This window comes from Vipera ursinii, assembly GCF_947247035.1.
Source record: "Vipera ursinii genome assembly, chromosome: 3".
Classification (NCBI taxonomy): domain Eukaryota; kingdom Metazoa; phylum Chordata; class Lepidosauria; order Squamata; family Viperidae; genus Vipera; species Vipera ursinii.
The window spans coordinates 123,031,096-123,054,203 of NC_139516.1; the positions used below are offsets into that span (position 1 = coordinate 123,031,096).

The window sequence follows — 23,108 nt, forward strand, 5'->3', positions numbered from 1 at the left end:
CACCCTTGTATAAGATGCTCTGGCATGTGAGTTTCTATGCGCTGAACAGGTGAGCCGGCAAATCTGGAAGTTCAGCCGGCTGACGATCTTGCCCCCTGCCCCCCCTCATTAGTGGCAAGCCCACAGGGGCTTGACACCTACACCAGGCAGCATGGCAACCCACACAGGCATGCCCTGGGCTGAGGAGGTTGCCATTATTTTTCCGTGTATAAGACACTTGTATAAGACGCACCTGATTTTTGAACAGGGTGTATGCAGGAAAAAAAGCGTCTTATACACGGAATGCCTTCTACATCTGTTACTTCAACTCCAGAGTTTCTAATCTGCATTTCTTTGGATGAACTATATTTGTGAAAGAAGGCTACAGTTCAAATCAATGTTTAAAAGCATACTGACAAAAGTCTAATATAATTAGGGCTAAATAACAAAGGTAAGTGAATCTCTCTCCCTCCATTCTGAGAAGCCAGGCTACCGCTATTAACTTAGATTCAGTGTTTATCATTCTATCAGGCAGCAATGAAAGTTGTGAATCTTGACTAAATTTCAGCAAAATTAAATGGACCAAAACAACCGGCATTTATAAAATCCTACTGTACTCCAAAGCAGTACTTGCCAGAGTGCTCTGCTTTTCTGAATCCACTTAACTACTCTGATTACTGCAGCATTGCAACTATCTAAGACTGTTTAATACAGCGGTTCCCAACTTTTTCTATACTCCCTATCTCTAGAACACTTCTGATATATTCTTCACCCATTACAAAAGTTCGAATTTTGTAATGGGTGAAAATTATGCACTTACACCATAATTTTGAAACTTCTAAATCCAAGTTTTCACACCTTCTGGAATATTGTCTCGCACCCCCAGTTGAGAACTCCTGGTTTAGTACATTCCCTGCTAAATCCCAAACTTCAGAAAAAATACAATTTATACAAGTCACATTAACTTCATAATAAAAGGAATTAGGGCTGCAAATAATGTATAAGTGAGGTTTATTCTTTCTACAGAAACTCCGTAGAACAGGTTAAATACAGTATAACTTTAAAAAATGCTCAATGATACTTCTGAAGGATTGAACTCTCATTAGTAATTTATTGATCCAATAACATCAAGCAAAGCCAGCCTGTGGGAAAAATTCTGTTGATGTGACTACAAAATTTATAACTCTTTAGCTTTTACATGTTCATTCTTCAGTTTCACCAGGCTTGCGAATGTCATCTATCTTCAGAATCATTCTAACCATCTGAGTGGCAAGAGAGATCTGCTGCTTTTTGCCAATTAAAGTTTCTATAACATTTTGTTCCTTCATATCTGTCAAAAGAGAAAATTTAAATGCATTGAGTTCATTAAAAATGGCAATTACTTTATTCTAAAACAATGCAAAATAAAACAAAATATAACATTCAAATCCCATCTACCAGCTATTTACTTGTGGTTCTTATATTACATTTTTGCCATTATTTTCAAGCAGAGCTTAAAGAAATCATAGTTGATAAGCCACCATTTCTGTAAAATAATTACCGGTTGTCTTTGCCAGATGCAGTACTGACTCAATTTGCAGACCTCTGAAGCATTTATTAAACCAGTACCTATTAGTTATCAGTCTGAATTGATCCAAAGGCCAGTCTACATGACAGAGTACTTTCCCTGCTTATTACTGGTCCTAAAGGGATCTAACTAAACGGCTTTTTTATCTAATGGCAACAGTAAGACTATAGTTTACCGTATGTATCACAACATAAAGACACACAAGTAGTCCTGAACTTACAATCATTCGTTTGAAGTCACATCAGCACTCAAAAAAGTGACTTAGAACTGTTTTTCATACTTATGACCATTGGAGCAGCCCCATGGTCACATGATCGAAACTCAGCACTTTGCAACCGGCATGTTATTTATGACACACTGTCCCAGGGTTGCGTGATCACCATTTGTAACCTTCCGACAAGCGAAGTCAACGGGGAAGCTATATTTCCTTAACAAAAATATGATTTGCCTAACAACTGTGACAAAAAAAGTGTAAAATGGGACAAAACTCACTTAACAAATGCCTTGCTTAGCAGCAGCAATTTTGGGCTCAATTGTAACCGTAAGTCAAGGACTACTTGTATATAAATTCATATTAAAGCTATTGTTATGTTGATTGAGGCTTGTCATGGAAAAAACCCAATGAAAGAAACACAAGACAGCAACACAAAACAATAATTTTTACTTTTAAGATTCAGAGGTTTATTTTGCTAATAATTTGGAACATCACAAGCCTAGTAACATAACTTCACTTACATTAATAACCCACTGCAATGAGGTCCACTGACATAGCAATTCCAAAGGACAGCTATAGGCCAATGGCCCCGAACTGATCTTGAGCTATGACTTTTATGCCTTTATTCCAACGACCACCCATCATTGATAGTCATTATCTTGCAAAATCAGCTCCTTGTTCTTACTTGCTGACCAGCAGCTTCCACATACACCCGTGTACATCTGAAACCTTCATCCCTGTTACTTTCAGTTCCTCATTTCCCACGGTTACAATGCTCGTTCCCACGGTTACAATGCTCGTGTTCTAAATATACATATAAAACTATTTACTTTGCAATTTCATATCGTGCGCATGGCAACAGCTTAGCAAATTACAAATAATTCGTCTGTATTATGAAACTGCTTCAGTTAAAGCTTTTAAATCATCAACGTGGGGCCTATCTGATTTGATCCAGGCCTTATTTTACTCTATGGGTGGTGGGCTATATTTTCACCTCCCACAGGCTTAAATAAGGACAACGCCAACCCATCTAGAAAAGTTAGTTCTTACCATTTGTTCCTTTACGTAAGCAATCAATACCCAGAGCAGGGTTGTTTTCTTTCACCTGTCGAGCTCGTACTGCAGTCATTGTTTGAATGGGATTCATGCCACTATTCTCAGAAAGTGCAAATGGAATGACTTCTAAGGCATCAGCAAAAGCTCTCATGGCATACTGCTCCAGGGACGGGCACTAAAATCAAGTTAGCAGATTTAGAATAAACAATTAAAATCATAAACTATCAGTTGAAACATCTTGATGCATTATTGTCTGAAAAGGTAGAGATGCACCAGTTGCATGCTAGAATTATTCTCTTCAGCTTTAAACACTATTGTAATCCAAGAGATTTGTTTTGATTAAATTACCCAAGGTGGTTAATTTCATTCTGATGATCAACAGCAAACTGTATTGCTCTTAATAGACTATCCAAGGATAATTAATACTCCAAATCAAAGTACCCTATAAGTTTGTTTGTTTGTTGGCATTGCAGGGTTTATTTTTATCAATGGGTCGAAAGACATGGGCATCTAGAGATTAAACACCATTTAAGAATTTCTTTTGAAAATTGTTACTAATAAATGATGCTTTAATGGGAAACATTTTTAATCATCTGAATGTTCTTTTTTTTCAGCCCAGGAAGCAATCCATTCCATCAACTTAGGAGCATGTAACTATTCCAACTACACAAATGCTGATAGAAAAATGTTTATAGCCGTTCAACCTCTTGCGAGATGAGAAGATTGTTCAAACTTGGTTTCAATATATTCAGTTACGGGCCAGGTGGAAAGAAGATCAGAAAATTGGTTTTGCAATGACTGACGAAAACTTGATAAAGCAAATTAGAAATCAGGGTCCAGCACATATCAAACAGATATATCTTGCATTGATAGAAATTGACTCAGAAACAGAACTTGTTAAAGATTGTATGATAAAATGGGCCCAGAACATCCAAGAAGTTATTACTATGGATATGTGGGAAAAGATCTGGGTGAGGAACGTAAAATTTATACAAGCTCAGAACCTAAGAGAGAACTTTTATAAAATGATTTATAGATGGCATTTAGATCCTAAAAAGCTTGCAAGTATGTATCCGAACTATCAGCCAAAATGTTGGAGGTGTGGTGGCGAAGATGCAACATATTTTCACATATGGTGGACCTGCAAAAAGGTTAAGGCTTTTTGGATAAAAATTTGGTGGAATATGCAGATCTTCAAGCAAAGGATAAAGTTCTGTCCGCAATTGTTTTTGTTGGGCATAATTACAGATGCTACTGTTGTGGACACTAAGTTGATGTTGAATTTAATTACAGCAGCAAGACTTTTAATAGGTCAATATTGGAAGGAGGAGGAGCTGCCGACTATAGAAGAATGGACTCTAAAGGTTTCTGACCTGGCGGAAATGGCAAAGATCTCGGCTTACTTGAAAGAACATTCGCAAGAACGTTATATGAAGACCATATGGGAGCGCCTGCCCTCTGGAACCAGCTGCCGGTGGAGCTGAGAACTGCCCCCGACCTTCGATCATTCCGCCGGGGCCTGAAGACCTGGCTCTTCGAGCTCTCGGGCCCAGACTGAGGAGGAATTTTTAATTTGGGGTTCTTTTTAATTGACTACAGGGTTAATTTAATATTTTTTAATTTGGTTCTTAATTTTTGTATTTTGGATTTTTTAATTTCCTGTAAACCGCCCTGAGTCCTCAGGGAATAGGGCGGTATATAAATATAACTAAATAAATAAATAAATAAATAAATATTATGGAGTGGAAAAAATGGATTGATTATATCCAGAACAAATATGGGTCTAAAAAGTTTCATTTAGCATTTGAATAAGTCTTCCTTTCTTTTTTCTGTTTTCTTTCTTTTTATATGTAATATTAATATTGCTTGTAGTTATCTTATATGAGCTAGAGAGCGATAGATTTAAGAGCTTATTGTTGTTAGCATAGGGATGTTCATGATTGTTCTTTGTTTTTATACCTTGTACTTAGCTCTGGGAAGTCGGGGGGGGGGGAAATGGGGGGGAGGAGCAGGGAGGGATAGGTAGGGGTGGGGGGATTGTGAAAGATAAAATGAATTTTAAAACTTTTCAATTAAAAAAAAAAAGAAAAATGTTTATAGGTGCTCCCTCAAAAACATTAGGTGTAAGTAAAATTAAATCTGCAGCATAGTATTTCAGCCTCTGTAGTTTTATTTTATTTATTTATTTTAATCCCATTTATATCCCGCCCTTCTCCGAAGACTCAGGGCGGCTTACAATTTAAAGCACAAATCAATGTGCTTAGCAAGTTCCAGAACTGCAAATAAAAATATTTAATGTATAAAATGTTTTTACCTTATCTGCAGCTTCACTAACAGCCAGCGCACAAGAGATCTCAGAAGCACCTCCTCCATAAACAATACGGTTATCTCGAACAAGATTCCTGATTACACATAATGCATCATGAAGAGACCGTTTGGCTTCTTCAATTATCTTTTGATTATAGGAAAAAAACACAAACATGTAAGAAAATGAAGTTCTTTACCTATTACTTTAGTCTCCTCTAGCTGCATATATCCTAATATCTTTTAAGCTAACGAACTTATTATTTATCTGAGCACTGTAATCCAAAAATCCAAACTAAACTCTGTGGAACTCGTAAATTCATAGAGAAATACAGGTAGTCCTCAACTTACAACCAACACACAACTTCGTCAAATGAAGTTTGAAGTTACGACAGCACTGAAAAAAGTGACTTATGACCGATCCTTGCACTTATAATCATCATAGCATTCCTGCAGTGTCACGATCACTGTATCATTCACTTAAAGTCCACGGCAAAAAAAGTCATAAAATCAGGCATGACTCAATGACTGCGTTGCTTAGCTAAACTGACTGCTTTGATTAAAGAAAAATATATATAAGTACTTTTGTTTCTACTTGGAAACCGCTTCTGGACTTTGTGTTTGAGGTGGGGAAAAATGAAAGTTTGATTTTGTGTTTTTACTGATTTTGTTTTATCTAGATTTGTTGCTATAAAAATGGCTAGTTTATACTATTATGTAAAAGTGAAAAGTTGGTATCTGATGTTACTGCTTTATTCTATTACACTAGAGCAGTTGTGTCAAACTCAATTTCATTGAGGGCCGCATCAGCATTGCGGTTGCCCTCTGGGAGCTGGGTGGGTGTGGCCTGGGTGGGCGTGGCCTACTGGGTGGGCATGGCTAAAGTGTGTATGGCCTACTGGGTGGGCGTGGCCAGCTCTACACTGTTCACATCAAGGGTGCCTGTGGGGGCCCGGGCAGGAGTGGGACAGATCTGAGGGTCTCTGGCAGGAGGAGGGTCTCTGGGCCAGGGCCAAGGCAGTGGGGGCCGTTCCCTCACTGTTTCCAGGATGGCTTCGTGGGCCGCATGAAACCACTTCGCGGGCCGGATCTGGCCCCCGGGCCTTGTGTCTGACATGTCTGCACTAGAGGGAGTTGGATGTCAACACCGTTTTTTCTTTTCTCCACTTTTCTTTTCCCCTTTCCTTCCCTTTTTTACTTACTATTTGCTTTTCCATTTTATATTATAAACTAATAAAAACTGTAAACCTCATCATTGACTACATTGCTTTAGCGACCAAAGCTGCAGTCCCAATTGTGGTTTAAACTGAAGATTACCTATATTTCAGCAACGCATATAAACATTTTTCAAATTATTTCTGTCTAGATCAAAAGCAGAAAAATTCAATTTACACAAAGAGGGATGCTTTCCCCTGCTCTCAAGCAATTATGTCTAAACCAAAATCCCTGTATCTCTAAGAGAAAGAGTATGGGAATACTGCTATACAGCTTAGATCCTTCTGCTAATGCGCAGCTGAAAAACCTTTCTGGCCAACATCTGTTCTTTTCTTTATTTGCCCTGAGGGACAAAATTTGTCTTATTTTTTAAAGGTATGTATAAAGCATATCCATGTTAAAAGAGTAGCAAAATATGTAAAATAAATGGAATCCTTTTGAGAATTTTGCATTTATTAATAATTAACCACCTGAAAGACAGCCTGTTATTTAGTATAATCCAGCCCTGAAATAGTGCCCCTCCATGAACTTTACTTTTGAATTTACCATTTTATTTCCACCTCTAATGAAGATCGTCACTGCTCTGGAATTCTGGCATTTTTCAATCACAAGCATTTTGTCTTTTGTTGTTCCAAATGAGATTTCTCTGACTATGCCAGCAAATCCTAATTTTTCAGGTGTCAGCTCACAGAAACGAGGAACAATGCGTCCTCCAGTTGCAATGGCAATCAACTGAAGAAAAAAAGAAAAAAGACAGACTTGTAAGAACAACATCTTAAATGTAAGAAACACAAGTAATAAACACTTTAATACTTACTTCTATTTCTGGGCCACCAACCCAACGAACAGCAGGCAATTCATTCTGGAGTAATAAGTGATTGGCCTCATCATCAAATCCCCACTGGCAGATAACTAGGTTTGCACCAGTATCTTTGATCTAAAAATACAAGTATTCCTTTTACTTCTATTTTAACTTCTTCCTTTTAAAATAATATTAGCAGTGCACATATAGTAAATAATAGCTTTAATTTAAAATCAATAAAGCTACTGACCGTGGTGGGAGGACGGTCTTGGATTGTTATCGACCGCCCCACTGGTGTGAGGACCAGTTGGGGTAGGCTTGGCCCGGGACTCTTTCCTCTCTCCACCCCAGGTTGGACTCCTCAGCCGGAGTGAGAGGACGGCTGGGGCTTCCTTTCTGATCTCCAGCTCAGGTGAGAGCTGAGCTAGACTAGTGGACTAGTGGATTGAGAGACATACCTACCAGACTCAATGAATACCATCATTCCATCGAACCACCCATTGTAAATATTTGTAATATCTGCCCTAGGTGGACATTTTACTGTTGCGTGGTTTGTTACCGTTACTCTGGAGCTGATCTGTATGCCCTCAGGGGGGTTCCTCCCTCCTGGGTACGACCAACCACCTGTTTCCACACTCCCAATTGTTTCCACATGGGCCCTATTGTTGGGACTCCGAGAGGTGGCTGGGCTTAGATAGGGGCCTCGGGTTGAGATGTGTTAAGAGGCCCCTGATACATTTTTTAGCCGGTTATTTTAAAAGGTTAGGGAGGGGGAGGGATAGTAGGGTGGGGAGGGAATTATTAACCGGCACTACGTCTGGGCCTGTTAGAGGTCCTGACGGGACGGGGTTGGGGGTGGAGGCTGCTGGTTCTGTGAATGTCGGGGTGGGACTTCAAATCCCTACAACGATAGGGAATGGCAGCAGGTGGTTGCATGGAGGGCCACATCAACATCTGGGATCGCGTCCCCGCTGTCTTCGAGCGGTGGCGCGCTCTGACCCTGCGGTTAACACCCGGAGGGATGAGGGTGATCAGGCCCCTGAGCTTAGGCTGGTTTATTTTAACGCCAGATCTGTCGTTAACAAGGCTCCCCTCATCCAGGACTTGATCGAGGAGGAATGTGCGGATCTGGCGTGCATCAAGGAGACTTGGTTGGGCTCGGGGGGAGGGGTTCCTCTGACCGATTTATGCCCTCCAGGTTTCCGTGTGCTACACCAGCCACGGGCTCAGGGCAGGGGTGGTGGGGTGGCGGTGGTTGTCCGGGAGACTTTATGCCCGCGGGAGACCACCATTGTCCAGATGGCCGGGAGTCCCTCCTCCTGAGATGTGGCCCTCGGGCTCAGTTGGGCTTGTTGCTCACATACCTGGCGCCCAGCTGTGTGGCAACAGCCCTGCCCGAGCTGCTCGACACCCTCTCAGGGTTGGCAGTGGAGTTCTCCAGGCTTATAGTTCTGGGTGACTTCAACTTGCCCTCACTGGGAGGGCCGTCTGAGTTAGCTCGGGAGTTCATGGCTTCCATGACGGCCATGGGCCTGACCCAAGTAATTCAGGCCCGACTCGTGGGGGGGGTCACACTCTCGACCTGGTGTTCCTGTCTGGACAGTGGTTAGATGATCTGGGAGGGGGTTCACCAACCATTGTCCCCCTGTCATGGTCAGATCATCATCTCCTGCGGCTGGTCTTTCGTTACGCCACCCCCCACCACTAGGCTGCGGAACCGACCAGGTGGTTCCGCCCCAGGCGCCTAATGGACCCGGAACAGTTCCAGATGGCACTTGGTTCTATACCCATTGCCCTCACCCACAGCCCAGTCGATGCCTTGGTGGATGCCTGGGAAAGGGCGGCCGCCAGGGCACTTGACTGTGTTGTAACCTTGCGACCTCTGACCCGGTGCAGATCCCGCTGGGCTCCATGGTTTTCTGCGGAGCTCCGGGAGATGAAGCGTCGGAGAGGGGGTCTAGAGAGCAGTTGGAGGTCCAGCCAATCTGAATCTGACCGATTGCAGTTAAGAACCTTTATAAGGTCTTATCTTGTGGCGATGAGGACGGCGAAGTCTAATTACTTCGCTGCCCTCATCGCGTCCGCAGATAATCGCCCGGCCGCCCTGTTTAGGGTGGTTCGCTCCCTCCTTAACCAGGAGGTGAGGGAGGATCCCTTACAGGGACGGGCCGAGGAGTTTAGTCATCATCTGACGGATAAAATCGCTCAGATCCGGGCCGGTCTGGACTCTGACTGGGCGGAGTCTGACGTGGAGGAATCGGACGGTCTTGAGCATGTTATCTGGACTGAGTTCGATCCTGTTTCCCCTGATGATATAGACAGGATCATGGGGAGGCTGAGCTCCACCACCTGTTTGTTGGATCCGTGCCCCTCCTGGCTGGTTTACGTGGCCTGGGAGAGGAGACTCGGGGCTGGTTCCAGGCAGTAATAACTGCTTCTTTGAAGGAGGGTGTCTTCCCCGCCGCCTTGAAGGAGGCGGTGGTGAGACCCCTCCTCAAAAAGCCTGTCCTGGACCCGGCTGTTTTAAATAATTATCGTCCTGTCTCCAACCTTCGCTTTTTGGCGAAAGTTGTTGAGAGTGTGGTGGTGCATCAGCTTCCTCTGTTCCTGGAGGAAACTGATTATCTGGACCCATACCAATCGGGTTTCAGGCCCGGGCACAGCACGGAGACGGCATTGGTCATGCTGGTGAATGATCTCTGGCGGGCTCGGGACAGGGGTTGTTCCTCTGTCCTAGTCCTATTAGATCTTTCAGCGGCTTTCGATACCATCGACCATGGTATCCTACTGCGACGTCTCAGGGAGTTGGGAGTGGGAGGCACCGTTTTATGGTGGTTCTCCTCCTATCTCCTGGGCTGCTCGCAGTCGGTGTTGACAGGAGGGCAGAGGTCCACCCTGAGGCCTCTGGTTTGTGGAGTTCCTCAGGGGTCGGTTCTCTCGCCCCTCCTGTTCAACATCTACATGAAGCTGCTGGGTGAGATCATTCGTGGTTTCGGGGTGGGGTATCATCAGTACACTGATGATACCCAACTTTTTCTTTCCACCCCGAACCAACCCAGCGATGCCCTCGCCGTGATGTCCCGTTGCCTGGAGGCGGTCCGGGTCTGGATGGGGAGAAACAGGCTTCGTCTCAATCCTGCCAAAACTGAGTGGCTGTGCATATTGGCATCTCGGGTTAACCAGACCATTCCACCTTTAACGATGAGGGGTAAGGTGTTACCCCTCGTTGATAGGGCTCGCAACTTGGGCGTCCTCCTTGACTCCCGACTCAATTTTGAAGACCATATAGGAGCCGTGACCAGGGGGGGGGTTGCCCAGGTTCGCATGGTGCGCCAGTTGCGACCCTACCTGGACCAAGATGCCCTACGCACAGTCACTCATGTGCTCGTGACCTCCCGTTTAGACTACTGCAACGCTCTCTACATGGGGCTGCCCTTGAGGACCACTCGGAGGCTTCAGCTGGTACAGAATGCAGCCGCGCGAGTTGTGATGGGGGTTTCCCGATACTCCCATGTAATACCTCTACTCCGCGAGCTGCATTGGCTCCCGGTTGCCCTCCGGGTGAGATTCAAGGTGCTGGTGATGACCTATAAAGCCCAAAATGGCTTGGGTCCGGGATATCTGAGGGAACACCTGCTGCCAGCATCAAGTTCCCTTCGCCCAGTGTGCTCCCACAGGGAGGGTCTGCTCAGGGTGCCGCCGGTAAAAGATTGCCGGCGGATAACACCCAGGGGGAGAGCCTTCTCAGTGGGTGCGCCTGCCCTCTGGAACCAGCTGCCCATGGAGCTCAGGACTGCCCCCGACCTCCGTTCATTCCGCCGGGACCTGAAGACCTGGCTCTTCGAGCTCTCTGGCCCAGGCTGAGAATTTTAATTTTAATTGGGGTTTTTACTTTTTTTTCAGGGATTGATGTAATTTTTTAAATTGTTTTTAACTTTTGTATTTCTTGTTTTAAATACCCTGTAAACCGCCCTGAGTCCTTCGGGAAAGGGAGGTATATAAATCTAATAAAATAAATAAATACTCCCAGATCAAAAACCATTACAGCGGTTATCATATATCATATTATTATCATATAGTAATAGGGAAATCTTGGCTATTTCCCACAAAATGGCATCAGCCACCTGACTTTTCCCCCCCTCACATCATGAATTCCCCCAAAGCCACTGTATTTCCCCATAAAAATGAAATTGAACAGGCATGGTAAGAAATATTCCAATATATTTATGCTAACTAGTAATGTCTCCCACAGTAGTTATTTTGGAAATGGAAATCCCCTTCCTTTCCATGCAACCATTTTGCCAGAAAAGGTTGATGATCCTTAATTGGCTACCAATACTAAAATTAAATTTTAAAATAAAAATGTTTCAACAAAAAGTACAAAAGGAATATAAGCCAAGGAGTTAGATGCATATGATAAGCAAAATAGCGTACAGAAGCTTCTTCCCCATCAGAAGTAAGCAAATATATCAAATTTTATATTTTACGTCGATCACAGTGCCTTGCTTTCATTCAAACACATATAAAAGAGACATTAAGATATAAAATATTTCAATATAAAATACAGTGAGGGAAAAAATTGATCCCCTTTTGATTTTATATGTTTGCCCACTGACAAAGAAATGATCAGCCTATAATTTTAATGGTAGGTTAGAAAGAATAACAAACAAAAAAAATCCAGAAACATGCATTTCAAAAAAGTTATAAATTGATTTGTATTTTAATGAGTGAAATAAGTATTTGATCCCCTATCAATCAGCAAGATTTCTGGCTCCCAGGTGTCTTTTATACAGGTAACGAGCTGACATTAGGAGCACCTTCTTAAAGGGAGTGCTCCTAATCTCATCTTGTTACCTGTATAAAAGACACCTGTCCACAAAAGCAATCAATCAATCAGATTCCAAACCCTCCACGATGGCCAAGACCAAAGACCTGTCCAAGGATGTCAGGGACAAGACTGTAGACCTACACAAGGCTGGAATGGGCTACAAGACTATCACCAAGCAGCTTGGTGAGAAGGTGACAACAGTTGGCGCGATTATTCACAAATAGAAGAAACACAAAATAACTGTCAATCTCCCTCAGTCTAGGGCAGGGCTTTTCAACCAGCGGTATGGGTACCAGCTGTTGTACACTGGCACCTGGCAGGTGGTACCAGACCATCCTAGAGAAGTGGTAGTGGGGGAGGGGAATGAGCTGAACCAGTGGCAGCAGCGCACAAGCCTGAGCGAGAGACGGCTGGAGCTGCAGGGCTGTCAGGGCTCAGCGGAAGCGCCAGGGTCAGCACCAGTCTCCAGCTGGAGCTTGGCGCTGATCCCGGCGCTTCTGCTGAGCCCAGAAGCGCTGATCAGCTGGAATGTTGCAGCACCTCCAGGGTCTTGTGATTTACATTCAGATGCTTGGCAACTGATTCATATTTATGACGGTCACAGTGTCCCAGAATCATGTGAAGTGACCAAAATCTGCTGCAACCACCCAGCAGATGGGGGGAATAAAAACCAAACACTCACCCCACCCCACCCCCACTGCCAATCCTCAACAGAAATGCTCACAACAATGAAAACCTCAGACAGGAGGAAGAGCACAGCCGGGCGGGCAGGCGTCTTTCTCAGCTGTGGCTTGGGGGGCACTTTTTTCAGTGCCATTGTAACTTCAAACAGTCACTAAGTGAACTGTTGTAAGTCGAGGACTACCTGTACTTCATCACTTTTTTCCTTTTTTTTTTGGTCATCAAGTTTTTGACACTTTGCTAGGCAACTGGTGATACCCAGATGTTGCCATATCCTAAAAGCAGTACAATGGGTGAAAAGGTTGAAAAGCCCTGGTCTAGGGCTCCATGCAAGATCTCACCTCGTGGAGTTTCAATGATCATGAGAATGGTGAGGAATCAGCCCAGAACTACATGGGAGGATCTTGTCAATGATCTCAAGGCAGCTGGGATCATAGTCACCAAGAAAGCAATTGGTAACATACTATGCCGTGAAGGACTGAAATCCTGCAGCACCCACAAGGTCCCCCTGCTCAACAAAGCACATGTACAGGCCCTCTGAATTTTGCCAATGAACATCTGAATGATTCAGAGGAGAACTGGGTGAAAGTGTTGTGGTCAGATGAGACCAACATCAAGCTCTTTAGCATCAACTCAATTTGCCATGTTTGGAGGAGGAATGCTGCCTGTGACCCCCAAGAACACCATCCCCACTGTCAAACATGGGAGGTGGAAATGTTATGCTTTGGGGGTGTTTTTCTGCTAAGGAGACAGGACAACTTCATCACATCAAAGGGACGATGGACGGGTCCATGTACCATCAAATTTTGGGTGAGAACCTCCTTCCCTCAGCCAGGGCATTGAAAAAGGATCGTAGATAGGTATTCCAGCATGACAATGACCCAAAACACACGGCCAAGGCAACAAAGGAGTGGCTCAAGAAGAAACACATTAAGGTCCTGGAGTGGCCTAGCCAGTCTCCAGACCTTAATCCCCTAGAAATTCTGTGGAGGAAGTTAAACATTTGAGCTGCCAAAGGTCAGCCTCGAAACCTTAATGACTTGGAGAGGATCTGCAAAGAGGAGTGGGACAAAATCCCTCCTGAGATGTGTGCAAACCTGTTGGCCAAGTATAAGAACCATCTGTGGTTGCCAACAAGGGTTTTGCCACCAAGTCATGTTTTGTGAAGGGATCAAGTACTTATTTCACTCATTAAAATGCAAATCGATTTATAACTTTTTTGAAATGCGTTTTTCTGTATGTTTTTGTTGTTATTCTGTCTCTTACTGTTAAAATAAACCTACCATTAAAATTATAGACTGATCATTTCTTTGTCAGTGGGCTAACGTACAAAATCAGCAGGGGACCAAATAATTTTCCCCCTCACTGTAGATAATAAACAAAATAAGAATGGAAATAATTTCACATTTAGTAAGTAATCACAACTGTATTATTACTCGATTATCATTAACATAAAGTAGATATTTAAAACAAAATTTTTATAAAACGTCTGTTACTGTCAAATGCATCTTCTAACCTGTTTCACCATCTCATCAAATTTTTCTTTTTCATACTGCTGCAATGCCTTGAAGTCTTCTACACAGGTAACATCAAGCTTATGTTTAGTTTTTGGTTTAGGAGGTTCAAATGGACAGGTCAGTATTGCAATTTTAGCATCTTTAACTTCCTGAAGAAAGAAGGGTAGCATTTTAAGAGGCAGTTAACTGATTTCTGTATCTAATAAAATTAATTATTCTCTAATTATAAAGGAGATAAGGTAATAAAATAGCAATGGGAAAATTTATTTACTTTATGTACAAAAAATGTATCACCAACAAAAAGATTACTCACTTTAGGCATCTGTGGGTGGCTGAAGTCTTTATCTACAACAACCCCTTTTATCAGCTGAGTGTCCTCCAACCTACCACCAACTTTGCCTTGGACCTTTATCAGCTCGAAATCAACATCTCTACGTTCCATATCTGCCACTGTTAATACTGCATTAACAGCTATTTCTGCCATTTGTCTATGGCAACGATTAATTCTAAATACAAAAGAAAGAATTGATGCAGCTTTTTCAGATGCTAAAACAAAAGCAAAAACTTTTTATAGAACAAAATGATTTACCAAGATGTAGAATATATAGTATACAAGATATACTGTAGAACAATGCTGAAGCAAATTGGTAGTTGACATAAGATTAAATTATGTTATTCTATATCTTCTTTTAAAATGCACTTAACTTTGCCACTCTGAAAAAAACCAAACCATTCAGCACTTAGACAGTACGTTATACATGGAAAGCATAATCATCTGATTCTCTCAGTTGTTCACTACCATTAACTCAGGTGACACAGTAATATGCATACATGAATATTTACCAAATTTGTAAGGCCATTTAACTCCATGGCAGCTGTGAGTGGTGTTCATATTAAAAACAGACCAAAACAAACATGCAAGCAAGAAAAAATTATGAACATCCAAAAAAGAATAAAGCAAACATCTTCTCTGATATAATACCGTTCTCTCAAGGGGCCTACCACTATATGATTTTGGGGGGGGGATCAGGTTTAAGGCTTGTTTAAATAGGAAAGGGCAATACACATTTTTGAGGCAAGTTTTTTCAAAGAGGATCTTTGACAGAAAATTTCCAGAGTTCCATTAGTTGACACAATTTGTTTGGACCAAGGCCTATGAACTCTGTAGGATAAAACAGGACAGCAGAAAACAGTTTATTAGATAGGTAGCCCCTATAACATGAAAACCTTTATAGAAGGCACTAAGAATGTTAATGGAAAGAACACAAAGGCTGAATCCAAAAATGGGGTACAATATTTCAATATGTGTAGCAAGTTGCATGCTATTCATCTAGACATTTATACTGATAACAAAGATGGACCCTTTTCTAATGGGGAACCCCCCCCCAAACTCTGGTAGCAGTATCAAAATTTTTTTAAAAAAAACTTTATCCTGAAATTTAGATTAAGGCAGTTGCCCTTCTGCAGAATGAGACACGTGTCTGTATACATTCCAAAGGATCTGGCAGATTCTTGGTTAGAGGGGTTGAGAAGTCTGCTAAAACTCTTGATTAGTCCAAGCCAGGCATGTCAAACTGCCGGCCCACGGGCCGGATGCATCATACTAAAACCACGCCCACATCGTTGCGATGTTTCGCACGATGTCACGTGACGTCGCGAGTTTGACATACCTGGTCTAAGCTATCTCATCCGCTTAGGAGAGCTTACCCAGACCACTAATATACAACACATTCTCTCTGTTAAAAATTCCTAATCAAAAACCCACTCACTTGGCAGTTGGCATGGTGGTTCCTACAAAGTATAGCTTCTCAGCAGTTATGCCCTTTTTAAATCCTTCCTTATAGCTTTTTTTCCTGGGTATTTCTTTTCATTTTACAATTTTGTTTCTTGTTTATTACTGGATTTTATTGGTAGGATAATATTTGTATTGAATATAACTGCTTTTATATTTAATTATGCTGGTATTTTAGATGCAATACTTTACATTTTGAATTTAATATACAGTGTATATTTTATCGTCTTTACATGTACTTGGGCGGGGGGCTGACACTGAGCTTGTCAGCTGGAAAGCTGACAGCCTGGGTTTAAACCCAAGCGCTGGGCAACAGGGTGAACTCTCATTCCTGCCCCAGCTCGTGCCCACCTAGCAGTTTGAAAGCATACAAATGCGACTTGATTAATAGGTATCACTTCGGTGGGAAGAAAACAGCGTATTGTGCACCTCAGCATATAATCATGTTGGCCACATTACCTTCAGATAATATTGGCTCCCTCAGCCAAGAAACGGAGATGAGCATTGCCTCCTAGAGTTATATACGACTAGACTGTATATCTTTTACATATACTTCGAAACAATGAGCAATATGAATTCTCTCATACACCAACTTAGTTCTTTGAAAAATACTTACATTTTTGAGCCTAAAGTTGTCTTTGCTGTCTGAATAAGAGGCTCGGTGTTCTCAGGATCAACAAGAAAGCTGTCGCTGATCTTATCTAAATTTTCAATGGCAATACGAGCAGCTTGTTCATAACCATCTGCAATTCGCATTGGATGAATACCACGATCGAGCAAGTGCTCTGCTTGTTCCAATAGCGCACCTGCCAGAACTACAGAAAATTATGTATTAAAATATTGTACTTTTTGCTATAAGAAAATATACTTAATGGGAATTTATCATATTTATTTTATTTATTTATTTATTTGTTTGTTTGTTTGTTTTATATACCGCCCTTCTCCCGGAGGACTCAGGGCGGTGTACAGAGCAATAAAGTAAGAATACAATAAAGCAATAAAGTGAGAAAATTTTAAAACCCAAATCCATCAGGCCAGGCCGGCTTGTTGGAATAGATAAGTCTTTAGATCACGCCGAAAGGAGCGAAGGTCGGGGGCCATCCGGATTTCAGCTGGTAAGCGGTTCCAAAGGATTGGCGCACCCACCGAGAATGCTCTCCCCCTGGGGGTCACCAGCCGACATTCTCTGACCGGTGGCACCCTGAGGAGGCCCTCTCTGTGGGAGCGCACAGGACGGAGGGATGTTGACGCTGGCAGTAGGTGCTCCCGTAGGTAATCCGGTAATATACTTGCTGACAGGTTCTGATAAATATCTAGAATTCTTTTGTAAGCAAACAAAAGCTAAATGACCTGAGACTTCTGGTTTGCCAGCCGCCATGGACGGTTGGGAGACTTGCTCTCTCTCCTGTCCAGTTTTGCATCACTGGGGGGCCCTGAAAAGGGCCGAAAGTCGCCCCAAAGAAGCGACCAGCAAGGAGGGGCGTTCGCTGGATCGCAGGAGAGCCGCAACTCTCCCGTTAGACCTGGCAAATCCTCCAAACCGGCAGACAAAAGTACCGGCCATTATGGCTTGTCCTTAGGCTGCGAACAGCCGAAGTCACATTTTCCACCAGGCAACTCTTAAAGCAGCGCAGAAGAGACTGGGTGAGATCTACCTCTTTTACACCCTAATTATTTTCTGTACCTCCTTAAGCTGCTAAGCATTTCTCCCACTGTGGTGAGGGAAGGGGGATTTTAGCCCTCCCTCCAGAAAGAGTGGCAACTAACTACCCAGGGGTGTTTAAAAAGTTGAAAAAGAAACTAAATCCCAATTGGAATTTTATTTCTCAAAGCCTGTGAAGTGACAGACATTTTACTTTTTATTTTTCATTATCTACTTCTATTGAAAAACTGGGTTTTTTCTTATAAAAAAGAAGAAAAACTGAAAAGATTAAAATAACTTTGGGACTCAAAGGAAACTTTAAAAGGTAGAGGAGACACCGTGTGGTCAAATTTGGTATTTTAATCTGTTATTCTCTAGGGACGTGGTGGCAAATCTATGGCACGCGGGCCACAGGTGGCACACAGAGCTCTGTCTGTGGGCACGCATGCTGCCGCCCCAGTCCTAGGTCTTCATCTGGGTTTTATAAAACCTTTTTGCTTTAGGTCTCCACTGCAGTGTGCAAAAAAAAAAAAGGTTCAACCAATCAAAATCAATTTCAACTTCTCACGGGGAAAAAAAAAGATCTCGCAAAGTTGGAATTGATTGATTGAACTTTTTAGTCCCACCGTCTGCCGTTACCACCGTAGCCACACCCACCCAACAGGCCATGGCCACCCAATTGACCATGCCCACCCAGCACCCAATGATACATAAGTAGGTTTTGGCTTTCAGTTTGGGCACTTGGTCTCTAAAAAGTCACCATCACTGCTCTAGGGTCCTGGCTGACTGCCCAGGGAAATAGATAAGACATATAACCTTGAAAATTTTGAAACAACAGCTGTGAAAGGCTCTGTGTTCCTTACCCAGAAATTTTTTTCTTCTTTATTTTGGATTTCCTGAGTGTAAATCCATTAGTCTAAAATACTAATATGGAAGACCAGGAACAAAATTTCCTTATGGATGAAGATCAACAAATTCTCTCTATGTTGAAAACAATAATTCAAACTCTTATCACAGCCAATGAAAAACTAAGAGGCTATGGGAAGAAACAAGAAGACAGCCCAGATATGAAAGCCCAAACTTTGACCACAACTAAAGAATCATCTATACAAAATACAATAGAAAAAATGAAACATTTAAATACCACAACAAAAGAATCAACTATTCAACAAATATTGACATTTGAAAATCCAGAAAAGACACCAACAACTTGGAAAAAGGAAAAGGTTTCCTATACAAATCAGGAGTTAGAGGATCTAGAAAAAGAACAGTTGGATGAGAAGATAAACAATTCAGAACAACCATGTTGATGGTGACTGGATGGTTTTGCCAACATCAATTAATATATATGACATTACAAGGATGACCCAAAAACAAGGACATGGAAGACGATTTGACAAAGGAAAAAAGCTAGAATAAGACTGAAGAAGAATGGAGTTTTGATCATCTTATCGAAATCTAAAACAGAATATACTTAAATAGATAAGATGTGCATGTTGAATACAAGACATTGTTATGAACTGAGATAAAGAAAAGTTTTTGGTCATTAAAACCTAGCAGTATAAATACTAATAGCTAAATTTGAATATTGATTTGTGCATAAAGGTCATGTAAAGGTGAATAGGATGTAGACAAGCTAAAAAACTATTGATGAAAGTAATAAACAGGTCTATATGGAACGTCAAAAACAAAAAATATTAGTTTAAGCAAGAGATAGCAGATACAAAGAGGAAGAGAGGAAGTATTACTACTTAAAAAATCAAAAACTAGCAAAAAGGAAAGATATTGTATTGTATTCTTAATTTGTTGACATAGAGGGTGAGAAGTTAAATAGACAAGATGTATATTTTGAACATTAGATTGATTTTGTGAGGAATGGTGATAGATGAATTGGGAGTACATTAAAAATCTTGGCAATGATAAATATTAAACGTTAAATCTAAATGTTAGTGGAAATTAAAACTGGAAAAATCTATTAGGTCATTGATTGTCTAAAAGATTGTATGTTAAAACAACTAGAATATATGTAAACTAAAACTATTGATATCTGTAAGAAAGTTATTTTCTATGTGATTGATAGGATAAAACTTGTTTTGAAATTTACAAATAGACAGAAGGGAAAAGAGAGAGGAAATGTTTATGGTAGCAATTTGAAATCTGTACTAATGATGTCTGTATCATTAGTACTACTCAGCCACCACGTTGCTTTTCAAATATGTGAATGTAATATTAGAAAATCAATAAAATTTGTAAAAAAACAAAACAAAACAAAATGACCCAAGTTACCCAACATGCAGTAGAAATAACCTTAGGTTTGAAAATAAAGTATCTGTAGTGTTATGAAAATGAAAGTCCAAATTGCTAGTTATTGCACAGAAAGTAATACTATTCAATTAAGTAAAATTCTGATAACAAAACAAACAAATCTTACCAACGACACCTGTTGTTCCATCCCCAATCTCATCATCTTGCGATTTTGCCAATTCAACCATAAGTTTAGCAATCTGATGCTCTACATCCATCATATTCAAAATAGTAGCACCATCATTTGTTACTGTCACCTCACCATCTTTGTCAACCATCATCTTATCCAGGCCTATAATAAGCATGTAAACAACAATATAATTAAAAAGCCTTACAACGTAAAAAGCTTAAAAGTATACAGCATAAATCATTTTGCTTACCATTGGGGCCAAGTGATGTTCTAAGTGTATTGGCTACTGCCTTGCCTGCCATTATATGAGACTATAAGAGAAAAAAATAGAAATTCAGCAGTTTCAAATACTAAAAATACTACATCTTTTGCACATGCACACATATACAAATCCAAACATTTTCAAGGCAGTCCTGCAAAATATGTGCCTATTTAAATGTTTTCATAAGTGCTTTCTTCTTGCATGCTGTTAATCTCATCTGAATGATGTTCACAGCAATAATACTGTTTGGCTAGTCCATATCTTCTAGTATATGTTATCACATATATGTTATTATCGGGAACAAAACAGAATTTTATGCTGCCAGAAACATCAAAAGTCACAATACAGAATTTGCTCTCCCAGAAAAATATCAAATCTCAACGGGCCATTCCAGCTATGCAGACTATTAAAAAAGAAGATGGATTTAAAGATGCTAGAGGTACTTAAGATGATCCTTGACAATCCTTTTTCAAGTATCTTATCACTGTCAGGCCTCTTTCCCGGTGACCAAGTGAAAGTGTTATGCACCCATCCTTAAGCTTACCAAAAAATATGTCATTATAGCTAATTACGTCTCTCACTGCTAATCCCCATCCCGTTACACTGAAGATGCCAATGAGGAGTTGTGAGGGAAAAGTCAGGAAAGAAATTCGTGTCCCCACCCCAATCTTTTTTCCCCTCCCCCAAATGTCAGAAGGCAAAGGAAAAGGCGACACCGATCGCTTTGCTCACGGTGCTGAGGAGGATATACCGGTAGGTTTTGACACACGGGGGTTATGGTGTTTGTCAAAATTTGGCATCCAGACAGTTGGGCTGCAGAACTGGGGGGTGGAGGGGGGAGAGGCTGTTCAGCAAACAGGAGGCGATGAGTTGCCGAGCTTGCAGCTGATCCACAAGGCGGCGGCGGAGGCTAAGCCGCAAAGACGTGACTCTGCTCTTTTCTACCACCCGTCTCTCTGCCCCTGGCATCTTGACTTCCAGGCTGCAAGGTTGCCATAAGCAACCAGTTCGTTACCTGACGTTTTATTTTTAAATTTATTTTAATCCCATTTATATCCCGCCCTTCTCCGAAGACTCAGGGCGGCTTACAATTTAAGCACAAACCAATGTGCTTAGCAGTAGCCTTCATTCTATGTATATGCCTGCTTATTAGGGCTTTCACACACACCCCAAGCGGCATTATTACAAAGTCAGCTTAATTGCCCCCAACAATCTGGGTCCTCATTTTACCTCCCTCGGAAGGATGGGAGGCTGAGTCAACCTTGAGCCTGGTGGGATGCGAACCTGCACTAATTGCAGGCAGCTGGTGTTACTTAAGGAGGCATCAGCCCACTGCTCCACCAAGGAAACCCAACCGGTACGAATTTATAAACACAATCCTGCTAATGGTAACTCCCGCCGCACACGGCCGGAAACGCTGCTGCTGCTGCTCCTTTTCCCTCGTTCCGACAGAAATTCCGCTCCCCCCCCTCCCTCACACCCCGCCCACCCCTCCCAGGCCTCAAACGGCGTGTCCGGGAGGGAACGTATTTTTACCGACACAGCCGTCTTCTGAGGCCAACTCGAGCCGAGAGCGAGGGGGAAGGGTCCCGCCCCGGCGACCCAACTCCACACCTCTGAACCTGAAATGGCCCCTTGCCCGATCCGTTTCCCGCCGCGATCGTTACCTTGAGGGCCTCCAAGCCCGTAGTGCGGGTCTTCCGCTCCTGGTCCTTGAGGATGAGGAACGGCCGCCCGTATTCGTCAAAAGCTAAAGTCCCCATGGCCGACATAGCGATGGTCGATCCTCCCGAAGGAAGAGACGCACGAGGCCACAATTAACTGCCCAGAAAGAAAGAGAACCACCCTGGCCCGGCCCGCCTGACGCAAGGTCTTCCCTTCTCGCGAGATTCACTCACGGACAAGGGAAACGCATGCGCACTTTGCTTCTAGACTGTGGAATCCACATTCTAGAAGCATCCGGGTGGGGCGGGTATATGCGAGCGCGCGAGCGCATTAAAAGCATCGCGCCCCCCCCCCTTCGGACCATAGAGCTAGGAAACACGCACACGCTGCGTTCATTCATTGGATTAAAGCAGAGGTCTTCAAACTTGGCCCTTTTATGATTTGTGGACTTCAACTCCCAGAATTCCTTAGTCAGCATGGCTGGCTGAGGAATTCTGGGAGTTGAAGTCCACTTGTCATAAAAGGGCCAAGTCTGAAGACCTCTGGATTAAAGCAACGATCCCATTAACAAACTAGAGCGGCTTCAGCTACATCTCCCATTAAGACAGTGTTTCTCCGCCTCAGCAACTTTTAGATGAGCGGACTTCAATTCCCAGAATACCCCAGCTTCTGAAGTCCACACATCTAAACGTTGAGAAACACTGCCAGTCATGGCTCTATAGGTGCTAATGCGGACTCCTTTCCGAGACACTGTCTTCGCAGTTCAAGCCTGTGGGGCAATCTTTCAGCAAAACGCTATGCGTGCCTAGTCTATGGATATGCACGAATGCAGGGTCGCCTGGGTTCAGACAGCTCACCGAGCCGAATTGAGAAATATACTGCTGCGGAATCTGAATAATTTCATCAAGGACTGTTCGTCTTCATATAGATTACTCTGATTTTTCTCACTTACTAGTTTGCCTTCCCGATGCACATTTCTGGAGTTGTGCTCATCTAAATCAACGCAGTGATGTTAAAACGCGGTTAAAATAAAATTCAGAGACTAAAACAAAATTATAAATTTTGAAAATTTGTTCATATTCTCCCAAAGATGGAACGAAACTGATCACAGGAAAAAACAGGACAGGTTCAGATTTTTAGGGTTTACCTA

The 23,108-nt window shown here is 42.3% G+C and overlaps 1 protein-coding gene across 1 annotated transcript; it reads right to left on the minus strand.

The window, feature by feature from the left end:
• Nucleotides 1–1,068: 1,068 nt before the first annotated feature.
• CCT5 (chaperonin containing TCP1 subunit 5) lies at nucleotides 1,069–22,181 on the minus strand. Its single transcript, XM_083360637.1, has 11 exons — nucleotides 21,961–22,181; nucleotides 20,282–20,342; nucleotides 20,029–20,193; nucleotides 16,572–16,770; nucleotides 14,477–14,669; nucleotides 14,163–14,312; nucleotides 7,153–7,272; nucleotides 6,882–7,067; nucleotides 5,131–5,268; nucleotides 2,811–2,991; nucleotides 1,069–1,309 (listed from the first exon to the last, which is right to left on the minus strand). The coding sequence occupies exons 1-11, from the start codon at nucleotides 22,063–22,065 to the stop codon at nucleotides 1,182–1,184; spliced, it is 1,626 nt and encodes a 541-aa protein (XP_083216763.1). The 5' UTR covers nucleotides 22,066–22,181; the 3' UTR covers nucleotides 1,069–1,181.
• Between the last annotated feature and the right edge of the window lie 927 nt (nucleotides 22,182–23,108).